The sequence below is a fragment of the Papaver somniferum genome, chromosome 11 (genome assembly GCF_003573695.1).
Source record: "Papaver somniferum cultivar HN1 chromosome 11, ASM357369v1, whole genome shotgun sequence".
In the NCBI taxonomy this organism is placed as follows: Eukaryota; Viridiplantae; Streptophyta; class Magnoliopsida; order Ranunculales; family Papaveraceae; genus Papaver; species Papaver somniferum.
In genome coordinates this window covers 35772833-35788568 of record NC_039368.1, presented here as the reverse complement: position 1 = coordinate 35788568, position 15736 = coordinate 35772833, and the positions used below count along the sequence as shown (strand labels likewise).

At 36.4% G+C, this 15736-nt stretch overlaps 2 protein-coding genes and 1 long non-coding RNA gene across 3 annotated transcripts; all 3 read left to right on the top strand.

The window, feature by feature from the left end:
• The first annotated feature begins 239 nt into the window (after window positions 1-239).
• On the top strand, window positions 240-4626 carry LOC113322446 (4-coumarate--CoA ligase-like 9). Its single transcript, XM_026570525.1, has 6 exons — window positions 240-1360; window positions 2439-2628; window positions 2844-2989; window positions 3090-3157; window positions 3710-3812; window positions 4209-4626. The coding sequence occupies exons 1-6, from the start codon at window positions 329-331 to the stop codon at window positions 4326-4328; spliced, it is 1659 nt and encodes a 552-aa protein (XP_026426310.1). The 5' UTR covers window positions 240-328; the 3' UTR covers window positions 4329-4626.
• Window positions 4627-8064: 3438 nt separating this feature from the next.
• Window positions 8065-10600, top strand: LOC113322682. The gene is made up of 3 exons (XM_026570821.1): window positions 8065-8392; window positions 8694-8793; window positions 9703-10600. The coding sequence occupies exons 1-3, from the start codon at window positions 8303-8305 to the stop codon at window positions 10272-10274; spliced, it is 762 nt and encodes a 253-aa protein (XP_026426606.1). The 5' UTR covers window positions 8065-8302; the 3' UTR covers window positions 10275-10600.
• Window positions 10601-11577: 977 nt separating this feature from the next.
• On the top strand, window positions 11578-13350 carry LOC113321877. Its single transcript, XR_003346894.1, has 4 exons — window positions 11578-11653; window positions 12605-12674; window positions 12777-12887; window positions 12979-13350. It is a non-coding gene; the product is annotated as an uncharacterized LOC113321877 (long non-coding RNA).
• The last annotated feature ends 2386 nt before the right edge of the window (window positions 13351-15736 follow it).

The window sequence follows — 15736 nt, the reverse complement described above, 5'->3', positions numbered from 1 at the left end:
ATCGATTATCATCCGATCTCAGCAAGACTAAAAGAGACATCGACAAAGTCTTTGTTTTCAACGCTATTAGTATTACTGGTAGCCGACAAGCGTCAAAAAAAGAATCAGCAGCGGACGACCCATTTGTTACCGGTCTGACGATTACTACAGTAACAATATTTAGTTGTATATTTAGTTAGTTGGTTAATTAATAACGCACGTGGCACAATCGTCATCATATAAAGACATCCATAACCAGTAACAATCACTGATTACTCGGCAATTCATTTCACCTCCTCTCCTTCGAAATTCAAAGACCAGAAAGAAAAAGAAAATCAGAGCTCCATTAATGGCGAAAACAAACATAAATCCAAAATCAGGATTCAACCCAACAACAAAAATATACCACAGCCTCCGTCCAAAAGTAAACCTTCCACCATTATCAACACCACTTTCCGTAACCGAATACACTTTGTCTCTTCTAAAATCATCGTGCACCAATCTAGACACGACCATCGCATTAATCGATTCCAGTGCTGGTAATCGGATTTCTTTTGCTGAGTTACTTCGGCATGTTGAAAATCTAGCTGATTATTTACAATACAAAATCGGTTTATCTAAAGGTGATTCAGTTTATGTGATTTCATCACCTTCGCTTAAGATACCAATTCTTTATTTCGCGCTTTTATCTATCGGGGTAATCATTTCTCCGGCGAATCCATTGAGTTCTAAAGGTGAGATTTCCCGTCAAATTGATCTTACTAAACCGGTGATTGCTTTTGCTACTAAGAATACTACTGATAAAATCCCGTCTTTAAAATACCAAACGATTTTACTTGATTCTCTTGAGTTTGAGTCGGTGTTGGTGAGTGGTTCGGATGGAATTGACAAGAAAATGAAAAAGAAGGTTGAGGTGAAACAGATTGATACGGCGGCGATATTATATTCGTCCGGGACGACGGGGAAAGTGAAAGGTGTTGTGTTGACACACCGGAATTTTATTGGGTTGATATGTGGGTACAATGAAATTAGATATCAAACCAAGGAAGTTGAGAATACGATGATTCAACCGGTAGCGTTGTTCACGGTGCCATTGTTTCATGTTTTTGGTTTTTTTATGTTTATTAAAGCGGCAGCTATGGCGGAGACTGTTATTTTAATGGAGAAGTTTGATTTTGTTGAGATGTTGAAAGTTATCGAGAAGTATAAAGTTACTTACATACCTGTATCACCACCACTTGTTATTGCAATGGCGAAATTAGATGTGGTTAAGAAATTTGATCTTAGTTCACTTCAAGTTGTGGGGTGTGGTGGTGCGCCGCTTGGGAAAGATGTTTCTGAGAAATTTACTGCCAGATTTCCTAATGTTCTCATAGTTCAGGTAATGAATTACTGCTAAATTTCTCATTTGTAATGCTGCATTATAAACTGTTTGTACTTTTCTTGAATTTTGACTAGATTTCCATGAAACACTTTGGTAGTGCTAGTGCTATATTAAAAGGGTTCTAGCCCTTTATTGCATCAGCTTTACACCTACAATATCAATTATTAAATTAAAAAGGGTTTTACCCCATTATTGCACTAGTTTTCATCTTCAATATTTGGTGTCGAACTTCATAGTTTAAGTTTATGGATTTGAGAAGTCAAATATTTTTTTGTTCAATGATTCCGCCGATCAATTTATTTTTTAACAAAAATTACCATTAAACATGTCGTTTATATGGTCTAATTTTATTCTTATGATGATTATGTTGTTGGAGAACAAAAAGCTTTTGGTTGGTATGAGTTTTGACTCAGATGAGTTGTTGAGGTTTCTAGACCTTTAGGTGTTTCTCACTTTTAGTACTTTCACTTTTCTGTCTATAAACCTTAGTATTTAGCTGCCTTGCGCATAATCTCTGAGTCATTTCAAGTTCTTCAACTGAAATTCAAAAACCTTCTACTAGAAGCTTGCAATATTCATATAACATGTAGAACAACTGGTAGCAATGGTGTGGTCAATAAGAAAACTGAAAACAAAATACAAAGGTTAATTAATATTATAGGTTTCGTCTCAAATTTGGATTAAGTATAATAATCTTTCATCCACTTGCATTTGTCTGTATATGATAGTAAGGCAATTTGAGATAATTTAGCTTTCCAAACACACTGTACACGTTTATTTATCGGAGCTGCTATTCCACACACTTATTGCAGCACTACTTAGCACTCAACCACATCCAGACCCATATTCCGTTTATTTATTCTCACATGGGCATACTTTTTTGTTTTTTTACTTTTATTCCTCTCACTAGGCACATTAACACTGCCTTATTTAACTAGTGATTTTAGCTTTATGACTGCAGTTCTAAATCAACCATGTTTTTACTAAAGTATACAAATTTAAATTTGTGAAACACATTACCTCATGTACATTGTCCAGTTGGTCTAACATAATTGATCTTGCATCTGTTTTCTAGGGGTATGGTTTGACGGAGTCAGCGGGATCAGCAACAAGGATGATAGGACCTGAGGAGAGCACACGTTATGGATCTGCTGGACTGCTTGCTGAGAACTTAGAAGCTATGATAGTTGATCCTGTTAGCGGGGAAGCTTTGTCTCCTGGCAAGCAAGGAGAGCTATGGCTTCGAGGTCCAATCATCATGTCAGGTGATGGTCTTGAATATCTTTATTTCGCGAACCTAGTTTCAATTGTGATTTATTTCATTTTACTTTGAAGTTGGAATAGACAGATACACTGTACTCGAATTGATGATGTGACTTGTCCGAAAACATTGATATTGGGAATTCAAATGGAGATACCAGTTTCCTAATATGTGTATATAACATCTTGTCTGAAGAAATTCAACCCTGGTATTTTGTAGGCTATGTAGGAGACAATGAAGCGACTGCCTCAGCCTTGGATTCAGAAGGCTGGTTAAAAACTGGTGATCTTTGTTACTTTGACTCTGAGGGCTATCTCTTTGTTGTCGATAGATTGAAGGAATTGATTAAATATAAAGCATACCAGGTACAGACGAGTTTTGACTCTTGACCAGTATGTGATATTTGAAATTAAATGATTTGCCTTGAATTGTTAATCATCTTATTGGGCGTGGAAATTATTACAGGTTCCTCCAGCTGAGTTGGAGCATTTACTTCAATCCCATCCAGAAATTGCTGATGCAGCTGTTATTCCGTGCGTATCTTATATACTTAAGCTACTGCAAGACTTGGTCTATTACTTAATATAGATCCTGGAATATGTTTTAGGATTACTGTCATTAGAGGAACTAGTACAAACTCTATATCAAGGATTATAACAAAAAAGATGGTTATGACTGACTGGTCACTGGAACCATTTTTCATGTCCAACGAAATTGGACAAACATAACCATCTGTATTCCTTGTGAAATAAACCATTTGGATGAAAAACTAATGAAAAATTACTGGATTGATTGCTACGCCAATCCTCTTGGGAAGGACTAGGAGTGGATTAAGTTTTGGAACCAGTCCAGTCGCCGGGATACTCCATCATTTTACAATTCCGCAGCTTTGATAACTTCCTGAATTTGCATATAATTTCCAAGTCCATATATGAATTTTTAGGTCCCTAATAAGACTAGTCTGCTCTTGTTATACTGGATTTTGGCACCCATTCATGCTCAATTGGGACTTATTGTCGTAAACTTTTGTGTGCTTGATAAACACGTTTTAATTTGACTTTCTGATGTTCTTTGCTTGATCTCAGGTACCCTGATGAAGATGCAGGGCAGATTCCAATGGCATATATAGTGAGGCAACCTGGAAGTAACCTCAGTGATGCTCAAGTCAAGGACTTCATTGCAAAGCAGGTATGCATGATTTACATAACCCATTGGAACACTATCAATGTTACTTCTTGAAATTGAATGGATATAATTATCGGCTTCACAGGGCCATTCAGAACTTAATTTAAACTCGGACTTTAGGATATTCATTCACGAGAGGATTTTATCATTTCATGATGTATTCATCCTATTCTTTTCACATACTGATATTCTTGATTATAGCGTGTTGCACTTATTTTATGAACGGCATTCTAAACAAACCACAGGGTTATCATAATTGTGTAAGGATATCATACGGCAGCACTAAAGTAAGCAAAGAATGCACGGCAAACTGAAAACAACAGTTCTCATAATCAAGTTTCTATTCAAGTTGACCGTCTCACTCTTACTACCTACATAACCAATGTTGTTTCTTTGCAGGTGGCACCTTATAAAAAGATAAGAAAAGTAGCTTTCGTCAGTGCAATCCCAAAATCTCCTGCAGGAAAAATCTTAAGGAGGGAACTAGTCAATCTTTCTCTAACTTCTGCAAAGTTATGATCCATAGTTTATTGTAGCTGTTGAAGAAGTTGGAAGAAACATATTCTTTCTTTGTTTCAGTGTTCCACATCTATGAAGGAGCATGTGAAACAATCTGTAGATGTAATGTTCAACGAACTACTATTATGTATATGAATAAGTACACAATGTAATATTTCCTACTTCTACTTTTTTTTTTGATCGATTTCCTACTTTTACTCTTGATGGAGTAGTATTTCTTACTTCCCGCAGTGTGGGGGGATTCTTCTGTGTTAAATGTTGACATCTATGTGGTATACATGGTTTACTGGCTCCCTTATTTTTCTTTTAGATTTTCATTATTCTCATCACTAGAAGCAGAAAGGGTTACTCGAGGTTTCATATATTTCATTTAACTCGAATTCTCTCCATCACTTGAGTACTGCTCCTCTGCCAACACGCTGACTTAAGTTATCTTTCCCAAATAATGTGCCACATCCCACATCAAGTTTACATTGATTTTGCCTAACACCTGTGTCTGCTTCAAATTTCTTGTAATGCAACTTCTTTGGGCTGTCGGATGCGTAGCTTAGTGATGATATTCTACAGTTCTTCATATCATGCTCCTAATACATATTTTTAATCATTAGCAAAATTCATTGATCAGGAAAAGGGGATTAAAAGAAAATTAACCCTTGCAAACTGCTGAAACTTCAGTGCTCAACAGAACAAGTATTCTCGAGCTTAAGTTCCATATTTTGCAACCCTTTTTTTCTAGGGTTAAGTGACAAAATGCCCCAAAATAGACCCCAAGGTTGTGAAAATGCCCCGGACGTTAGGCAAAAGATGAAAATGCCCCAATCTGTTAGTTTAGCCGTTAAAGAGAGTTAAATGGTCAAATTCGCCACACATGTAACTCTCACGTGTGAAACATTTACATTTCTAACCTTTAGAATTAGGTTGAACCAGTGCACGCCACGTGGTATTTTGATCCAACTGTTATCCAATGAAATTTGAGTCAAATGACTTTCACGTGAGAGTGTATTTTATTGACTCTAGCAGTCTTTTTCGGAAATGCCCATCGTGTCCTAAATGGTTAGATTGAGACGCGTGGCATGTGATTAAAAATGGACGGCCACATATCCAAGCCAGTTACATTCCATTTTTCAATGGACATAATGCTACCAATTTAGAAATTTTAAATGAAATTAGAACGAGATAACAAACCACTGCATTCTTACCCAAAAAAACAACACTGCATAATTTAAATTGCTAAACTGTTTGCACTTACATAAGCAATGATAGTTAAAAACACCATCAGTACTGCAAACATATAGTGATTAAGATGTCCGCCATTACAAACAAAAGCACAAAAAAGAAGAACCCATTGTTAACCGTCATTAAGTGAAAGCATTTAAACCTACTGATATTTTGAATTAGCTTTCTAACCCTTTTAGATGATGGTTCAGTAATATTGATGGTTTGGCTAGAGATATTCACTGTGCCATTGTATGTCCGGTTAAAACAAGCAGTAGAAGGCGCAGAAGAAGTAGATGGATGTGTCACCTTCTTTTTAGCACCAACATCAGCTGCAGTAGAGGAGGATGGTGTAGCTGTCTTACCCTTTTTTTGGGAACCAGCTGAAGAAGAAGATGGCATAATAACAGCTGCTTTGCCCTTTGACAATGGTGGTATATCACCAGATTTCTTTGATGCAGATGTTGTTGCAGTAGTTGGTGTAGACAAGGCCTTCACTGGTACCAGTTTTATAACCAATACAATACGAGTCCCTAAACCGGCCACCTATGTCAGTTATCCAGAAATTCCTATCCTCACTACCTATTCTGAAACATTTAACAAAAAAGAAACAAATCAATAAAAAATATAACAAGTCCATATAAAAAGTTCATATACATTATGTGATAAGTATTATTTTCATGATAAATTCGTATACATTATTTGTATATACAAAGTCATATATATACAAATAATGGCTTCATCACATCACGAGTAGCCGAGCACGAGCTGATGGGATTGAAAATTAGAAGCATAAAACATCCAAGAAAGAAAACAAAACAAAAACAATTCAGAGTTCAATTTGCAAGGTATATACATACATCAAGCCATCAGGGATTCTTTCAGGGTGTACATATGTATATGGCCAAGCCAATATCACATGCATACTGTCTTTTATAGATTAGTGAAGGCACATCAACATTTATACATTTAAGTTAATTCACATCCACATCCACTAGACAACACTGATCAACATCACTACCACTCAACTCAACAATACGGGGATCATATAAGAAGACTGGAGAAAGAAAAGAACTATACAAGCAGATGTGAATACTTGAACTACAACTAATAGTTTGAAGACTTCAGTACTTGGCCATATAATTTCACTAAGATATGGCTTCAAATACCAATTATAGAGTCCCAAATATCATTTAAAACGGTCTATCATATCAAACCCACTAACCCCACTGATTAAAATTCTGAAATATATTGTCCCTACTATGAGCACTCAAATCCTTACTCATTCAATTGCAGTAATGTGCGACCAATTGAACAGAAGTCTACTATGAACAATCAATTACATACAAAATTGAAAAATACCCAAATTATATCCCTAAATTCGTTTATCTGAAACCCTATTTTGTTTCTCAGAAACCCTAATTTCAATTCTATAATCGTTCAATTACAACGGCGAATCAAAAACAACGACCCTTCAATTAAAAATCAGAAACAACAAAGCAAAAGAAGAATCCCTAATTTCGTTTTTCTGAAACCCTAATTCTGTTTCTCAAAAACCCTAATTTCAATTCCATAATCGTTCAATTACAAGGGCGAATAAAAAAAAACAACCCTTCAATCACAAATCAAAACAGTAAAACAAAAGAAGATTAGGGTTTCAAGAAATTACATGTTCTTCCCTCTGTTCAACACCTACCAACCTCGCGGGTTTCAGAACTTAGCCTCGACGACGGTCTCTTGATCAGTTCTCATATATATCTTCCCTTCTCGATCTAAGTTATCTCTCTTATCGTTATCAATGTCTCGATATATTTCTGTCTCTCGATCTCTCTTGTCTCTCTGTCTGTCGATATTTGCTGAAGAAAATTTGGTGAAGAAAACAAATCAAAAAAATTTGTGTTGAAACTCGACTATGGTTGAAGATAAGATTGGAGGTGCACGTGTTAATCACATGTGTGGTTAGGTGGAAGTCACTTTCCACGTGTCGACAATCTAGGTTGTCCACGTTACTACCATTTGATTTGCACACGTCTCTTTTTAATCAATCTAACCGTCCATTTTTACCGTGATCCGTAGTATCTGAGATTTGAACACGTGTCAACAAATTATATTTACACCTTTTATTTTTTGACAAAGGGTACGTTAGACATTTTCACAGGCATTGACTAGTCAAAAGGCCCCATTTTGACCATTTTACTATAAAGTAACGGATTGGAGCATTTTCATCTTTTGCCTAATGTCCGGGACATTTTCACAACCTTGAGGTCTATTTTGGGGCATTTTGCCACTTAACCCTTTTTTCTAATATATTATAACCATGCCTGCGAGCACTCCAGAAGTTGACAAGCAGAACTTGGTGGCATCACAGAATTCCAACCTAACACAGAACTTGGTCTATTTAAAGAGAACATACATAGTGGGGCACTGGGGGAATAGGGTAAAACCCGACATTAGTGAATTTGGGGGCCACCTTGGTAGGTGGGTGAAAAAAAGTCCATAAAAGAAGAAAAAACAAACAAATCGTCTTCCTTCCTTCTTTCTTTCCTGTCTGGCGTTCTATCTGATGAGTCGATGAGATAAAAGTAAAGATTAGTTTCCTCTGAGCTTCATTATCATCTAAAATCCCCTCTATTAAAGATTCTTTCCTAAACCTAATTTTCAAGATGTTTTTAGGGTTTTGAGCTTCGAGTTTTTGTATTTTCTTCCATATTATCCAATTTGTGGGTTATTTCATATTCTAAACCCTGGTTTCAGTAACCATGGCCGTTCCCAATATCTCTGCAATTTCACTCAAGTCTCGTCTTTCTTCTAGCTTATTGCAACTTCCCGCGGTTCATCGACCCTGCACTGTAAGTATTCTAAATTTTTCATTCATTTTATTTTCCGTTTGTGTATCAAGCCACAAGTGCTAGAATTTGTCTTACCTTCCTATTGATTTATGACTATTGGTCTGTGAATCTAAATTGCTACTAAATTTGGTTAGACATAAGTATGAAAACCCCAAAACAAGCCTTAAATTAGCTGATAATATATGCTTTGTATTATCTTAGGCTGATTTTCAGATGTTTAGTTGAGATGGAGACGAGTTCAATACGAGCTTTTGTATATTTTGAGTCCAGCTTGTTAATTCGCAATTCTCCATCATTACAGTGCAAATCTAATTCTTACAATGTATCATCCGTCAAAGGATCAGTTCCAGTGCTTCGTAGGTCATTATTGGGCCAGGTTTCGGCTGAATTTGGGGGATCAAGTAAGTGTTCTTTTCTTTAGTATAATTGTACTAATTTGAACCTTTGGAGTGTTTGTTGTTCATTGAATGTCACGAATCATGGAGATTATCTTAACTTTCATCACTGAAATCTGTAATTGTCTAATTGATGCTTGCATTATATATAAATCATAATATCTATTAAAGTATTTTAATGTACCATAAACTGGTAAGAATTAGTTTCCTGCATATCCGAGACTAAGTTGTGACCCTGTTGTTCGAGATTACAAGTTGCTTTCACGTCCTAGGCTAAGTCTCGACTGCTGAGCCATAAACTTATCTATTGTATTGGGTTTAACATAGCTTCCCAAGTGATTTAGAAGAAACTGTTTCTTTGCCCTTTCTTTCCACCTTGAATACTGAATGCCAATAAAATGGTTGAACTTTTTGAAGAAAACTCACAAGTTGCTCAGTTTATCTTAATTCTTCTGTTCTGATGGATAAGATATATATGGTCATCTGACTCATCTCAAACTGGTTCATATCGCATTACGTTACCTTTCTCTTAGCTCCTGATGCAGTTCTTACATCGCGAACCCATGATAACGGTTGAATTTGTTAAAGAAATAACTTGCAAGTTATTCCACATGTCTAATTTTTTATGTTTCGTGGATATGATTTTATATGATTGTTTTGAACTAGGTCAAATCACATAACAGACTTTCTCTCAGATATTTGTATTCCCCTGATACACTCCCTACATAATGAATCCATGTTAAGGATATCCTGTAGACAAATTATCTGAAAGAAGTGGAGTATGGACCATGAATAATCTTAATCTAGATTCTAGAGAGTTATTTTAATCTAGACAATGGTGAGGTATGGCAACCTTTTATACAAGATAAAAAAGAATTTGAGCGCCAGTGTCTGATATGTTATTATTCAGTGCAGTGCCCCGGTGCCAAGTTTCTCGCTCAAATTCATGGAAACCATGCAGGGTAAAAGGTGAAGACCTTGAAGGAACTTTGAGCAGTGAAACTATCTTGGATGAGCAAGCCCTGGAGAAGGAACTGCAGACTGCCATTGAACAAGAAAATTACGCCAAAGCCGCAAAAATCAGGGATAGTCTCCGTTTTCTACATGAAGACGGCAAGGCTTCTGTTCTAGCAGCAAATGCGCGCTTCTACAACTCATTCAGACAAGGAGATCTGTCAGCGATGCAAGCTTTATGGGTGAAAGCTGATCATGTCTGTTGCGTGCACCCTGGCGTATCTGGAATATCTGGTTATGATCTCGTTATGGGTAGTTGGGAATTTGTCTGGGCTGAGTATGAATTTCCGCTAGAGATAGAGGTGAAAAACGTCCAAGTCCATGTAAGAGGTGATGTTGGATACGTAACATGTTTAGAAATAGTTAAGACCAAAGGAAGCAGTTGGGGGAAACAATTCGCAACAAATGTCTTCGAGAAAATTGATGGTCAGTGGTTTATGTGTATTCATCATGCATCATATATAGATTTGTGAAGTAATATGGATCTTGAGTAATAATCATAAGTGGTAATTATATAATTACCCTTACTCTTGACTGACCTTCACAACTACCCTTAAGGGTATTCAATAGCAACAGAAAAGAAGTTTATTTGCATGAAATGAATCGAGATAAATGGCAAGCTATGTCTGTAGCATGCTGTATTGAATCTACTTGTATCTCTATCTGTTAGGCTGTTTGTACTAATGCTTGTAGACAACAATTTATGGTTTTAGCTGATTTCTTTGTACAATAAAAAGATCTAGATTCAACAATTTTTAGAAATGAAATCAAGATCGTTACAGATGATAAATATCTGAAAGTCATTACGGCTCGTCTTTTATTTTTCTGGTGACTGAAAATACTTAATAACCTAGGGGAGCTCATGATGTTTTTTCTTGGTGGCATTGGTGCTTGCTGTTGAACTGGTCGAGAATATGTAATCGGTACCATTTGATGAGCCGTTTTTTTGCTTGTTAGCACAACCGTTGGCACACTCCTTTTCGCAATCCGGTGAGGGCAACTGTAACACTTGCATGCATACAGGCAGGCATTCATCGATACAACCTCCTTGAACCTGTACTACTGTACTTGATGATGACATTATCACTAAAAACATGGAAATAAAGGCCAATCTTGCTACTTTTCTGCAACTCATTTTTTGTATGATGAAAATTTAATGATTACCAAGCTTAAATACCTTTCTAATTGAAGTAATTTGTATTTTGTTTGTCTGATTTTCGAGAGAGAAGTTGTAATTTATATGAGAGTTTATTTGGTTGACGAGAGATTTGAGTGACCAGAAATTGTTTTCTATCCATTTGAGTGGTAAGGTGGGACTTTGGGAGAAGTTTGTGGAGTTGAGATATGGTATGCTTATATGCGGTCATAATGCTCTTTCACATGGACGTTCGTCCATGTTTCCCACAACAGCAGTCTTATTTTTGTTTTTGACATTTTTTTTCACAACTAGTCGTATAACACCAAGGTGAACAAATTTGTGGTACAAAAACTCCACCCATATGTTGAGAGTTACAAGAATTCCATTTTCCCCAAAGGTGATACAAAAACTTCAAATCTTTTAATATGGGTAAATTACATCCATTTCATTTTCAAGAAATACCCAACCTACCCTACTATTCATGTCTTCTTCTCCATACGAGATATATTATCTCTCTCTATCACTCACACCAACACCATTAACAGAACCTCATCTTTCTCCTCCCACACCACCACCAGAAACACGATCATCTCTTGATCCTCCACCAACGTCGCCTCCTTTTCTTCTTCTCCTATCACCAACAGCAACACCTACTACTCCCGTACCAACATAAATATATACAGATAGATAATACAAATCGAGGAAAATAAAAAGGTAAAAATCCAGTAAAATCTAGAGATATGATTTTTTGTGTAACATTAATGCGGTTTTTCTTATCAATCTATCTATTCAGAAGTTGGATGTCAAACAAGTCGGTCTCAAATGCTGATTGGTTTGTGATTTTGATGAACTACGTCTAGGGTATTGAAGAATTGGGTCTCAAATGATGAATAAATCAAACCGTCTTATGATATTCTAATAAATTGTGGATCTCGCGTGTGTTTAGTACAGAGATTTGTTTTCACTTATATGTTAAGTTCGATGAGTATTCTAATCGATTAGTACAATGATTCAAACAGAGTAATTACATTTTCGTTTTCATCTAATTTTGGTGGAGGATCTAATTTCATCTAATTTTCTGTTACATCTAATTTTGGTGGAGCAATTACATTTTCAGTGAGTAAAAAATATTCTAAAATCAAACAAACCAATTTGGTAATCATCTAATTTTGGTTTCATCCAATTTTGTTTGATACTTTTTGAACTTTTATCGGTGAAACCAACGTTGTTGGTGATAAATAATTTTCTATTGAAACAAGTTTAAGATTACTCTGAATTTACTGTTGAGTGAGAATGTTATTGGTCTGGAATGGTAACTAAACACAGATTTGTTGCTTTTGATTCAAAGTATGATTTCGTTTCAGCTATTTGATCCATGTGTGGGAATTGATTGGGTTTTGAAGATGCGTCACATATTTTTGTTTAATTACCCATGTTGATTAGGATTTCTAACATTTTTTATTGTTATATTAATGCTTTGAGAAGTCTTAACAAGAGTAGAGAAAGAAACTAGTACTTCCATTTACCATAAACTAGTTGATTAAGTTTTTAGTACAATTATTAGTAAGGCTCCCCTTGATAACTCTCAAAACCGTTCACTGAAATCTTAGACAATCACAGTTGTTGATAATTGTGTTCTCATTATTAGTTGTTGTTATGTCATAGGTTTTCTTTGCTCTCACAATGACTGCAATTGTATGTGCAAACAATTTGGCAAAGCTCTATACTTGAACTGGTCAGTGTACTTGTTATTTCTCTCTACGTAGTATGAAGTGGGATTTTCATTTTGGAAGGATTTAATTTGTGTTATTAGTATTAATGTGTAACTAACTTGCAGGATGATTGTTTACTTGCGAGGTGCTGGTGGCTTCTCAAAATCATCACCCCCATATTCGTGTAACAAGTTCCCCACCGGTCAGATTAAGCATGTTCAGTTTGCAAAAATCTGGTAAACTAAATTACTAGATATCCATGCCCCTTTTCTCTGTTTTCATTTGTTCAACGGACTTGTATAACACCTCTTATAATTTCTCTTGCAGGTACACAACAAGTCTGTATATGTTCAATGGACTTGTATAATGCACTCTTCTAATTTCTCCCGCAGTTGAGTAGACAGTTCATGAAACCAAAATTGGTTTCATCGTATTTATGATGAAACCAAAACTGGTTTCATCGTATTTTTGCTAATTTTTGTCGATGAAACCAGTTTGTTGGTGAAGTAGTTACTTGTATTTTGCCTTAAGAAGGTTTATCTACCTGGAGTCTTGTTACTCTATTTCTATCAACATATAATGGCAGTATATTACATCAAAAAACCAACAAACAATGATAGTATAACTTACAAGATTTTGTCTTGAATCATTTTGTGACAGGTTTAGTGGTCGAACTTCTCTTTGGCTCGTTTTGGTAGTTTCTTGGCATTTTCGGTCTTTTGTTTTTTACTTAGATGGTCGTTGTTAGCTGGTATCCTTGCTAGTAACATTAATACTGTTATTATTTGGTTGTTTGATGCGTACTTTTATGTGTTTGCAGGTTCTGGTCAGTCTACAAAGTGGGTACTACTTGGCAGAGAAGAAGGTGAAACTCTGCGAGTTCACATTCGACATTCAGTATGGACTTGAAAATTTGAAGGGATGCTTGGATACATAATGGGTAAGCATGTGTTATGTGATTAGCTTTGGGCATAACAAAACTAGTTCTCTCATTTTTCTTTGTGGTGGAGTTAATGTAGCTCCATATTTTCTCTATATTATTGTTTGTGCTGAAAATGTAGAGATAGGTAATGTAGTATCTACTTGCAAAGATTTTGCAGAGTATTAGCAGCTCGTATAGTCTTACCTGCAACTTAAACAACTGGGGAGAAAATAAGTTCATCTTAGTAACTTTGTGGTGGTGAGCACTTTGTTTAGCTACGTTACATCCGTTAGTGTTTTCAAAGCTTTGCGAAATAGCATTTAGGCATGCCATGTCGATCATGACGTTTCAATGACGTCTTTCTATCAATGGACGTGTATAATACCTCTTGTAATTTTTCTTATAATTGAATAGACATTTTCACGAAACCAATTATGTTTTCAACTTATTTATGATGGAACCAAAAGTGGTTTCATCTATTTATGATGAAACCAAAATGGGTTTCTATCTAATTTTTGCTAATTAAGAAATTTGTGCTGTCAACATCATTTTTGACGAGGCCATTCTGAAAAGGGCACTGTGATCATGAGCCATGGGATTTTGGGAGGGAGGTTTGTGTTTATTTTTACTATTAGAAAAAACACCATAATCTTGATATAGGTACAGTGTGCATGTTTTATCGGAAAATTGCGACTAACTTATGTTTCTCTCATTAGTGTGAAGAAGTATGTCGCCTGGCTCTGTTGAGGCACTACCGTTGCCGCTCCAACCTTTATACACTTTTCCGTTTGTCCCATACAAAGGGTACACCTGTTGCCGCTCCAACTTTTTTTGCTGGTAGCTTTCTTTCTTAATAGTGTTCATTGACATCTTACTTCTAAATTTTTATTGAAATAAGGTCATGTTATTTTCTTACTGGCTCGCGCAGATCCTAAAGGACCCAGATTAAGGAGCATTGAGAATTCGTTTCTGCTTGGGCCACTTCTTTTTCATGCAAGGTAAAGCTCTCTTGATACTCATAGACATTTGCACGAAACCAATTATATTTTCATCTTATTCTCAAGGTAAAGCTCTCTTGTAAATTTGTCTGGTTTCATCGTATTTTTGCTAATTTTTGTCGACGAAACCAATTTTTTTGTGATATAATAACTTTAAGTTGAGATGAGCTTTGGTTTCACTTTTTTATTTTTATTTTTCCCGACGAAAGGAATATTGTTGGTGATACGATAGTTTATGTTGAAACGAGTTTCGGTTTCATCTAATTTTAACGCACTTTTTTTATATAGTTTTTGTGAACAAAACCAATCTTGTTGGTGATACGAGAATTTTATGTTGAAACAAATTTTGGTTTCATGTTTTATATTTGTCGATGAACCAAATAGTAATTTACTGTTGGAACCAATTTTGGTTTTCCATTTGAGTGATGAAACCATTTTTGGTTTCATCATATTCTTGGCGGCGACGGTGGTGCTAGTGGTTGGCGATGGTAGGCGGCAGCGATGCTGTGGTTGGTGGTGGTGGTGGGCGGTCGGCGGTGCTGGTCGGTGGTGGTGATGGTTTTGGTCGGTGGTGGCCAGTGGTGATCGACGGTGGTCGGCAGCATGGTGCTGACTGGTGGCGATGGTGCAATGACGGTGGTGGCGCAGTGGTGATAGATGTCGGCGGTGGTGGCGGTGGTGGTGGACGATGGTGGCGGTGGACGGAGTCGTAGGTGGTGGTGCAGTGGCAGTAGCGCGATGGTCGTGGTACGGTAGTGGTGGTCGACGATGGTGGTCAGTAGTGGTGGTGGTTGGCGGCAATGGTGGTCAGTGGTGGTGGAACGATGGTGGTGTTGCTCGTGGTGTGTTGTTGTTGGTGGTAATAATATAATAAAAATTAAAAGCGGGGTTGATTTTTGTTTTTGTTGGGGTGATTTAAATCAAAAGGGTAATATAGGCAGTTTATGTTAAATGGGGTTTTTGTGGTCAATTTGTATTGTTGGAGTTTTTGTGCATGGAGATTAACACCTTTGGTGTTGTAACTCGCAGACTATTTTTTTCTTTTTTACTAGCATCTACTTTTGGAATTTTTTTTGTCCGTGTAGTAAGTCAGCCTCATCATCCATCTTTTCTAGTAAAAGGAACTAGGGGTTATTGAAAACACTTTTCACGTAAGCGAAAATAA

What these genes read in the sequence shown, in the direction of transcription:
- LOC113322682 (XM_026570821.1), top strand. Translation starts at nt 8,303, where the DNA reads ATGGCCGTTCCCAATATCTCTGCAATTTCACTCAAGTCTCGTCTTTCT. An exon ending in CGGTTCATCGACCCTGCACT is followed by an intron (nt 8,393 to 8,693) that starts GTAAGTATTCTA and finishes CCATCATTACAG; the next exon opens with TGCAAATCTAATTCTTACAA. An exon ending in GGCTGAATTTGGGGGATCAA is followed by an intron (nt 8,794 to 9,702) that starts GTAAGTGTTCTT and finishes TATTCAGTGCAG; the next exon opens with TGCCCCGGTGCCAAGTTTCT.
- LOC113322446 (XM_026570525.1), top strand. Translation starts at nt 329, where the DNA reads ATGGCGAAAACAAACATAAATCCAAAATCAGGATTCAACCCAACAACA. An exon ending in AGGTCCAATCATCATGTCAG is followed by an intron (nt 2,629 to 2,843) that starts GTGATGGTCTTG and finishes GGTATTTTGTAG; the next exon opens with GCTATGTAGGAGACAATGAA. An exon ending in GCTGATGCAGCTGTTATTCC is followed by an intron (nt 3,158 to 3,709) that starts GTGCGTATCTTA and finishes GCTTGATCTCAG; the next exon opens with GTACCCTGATGAAGATGCAG.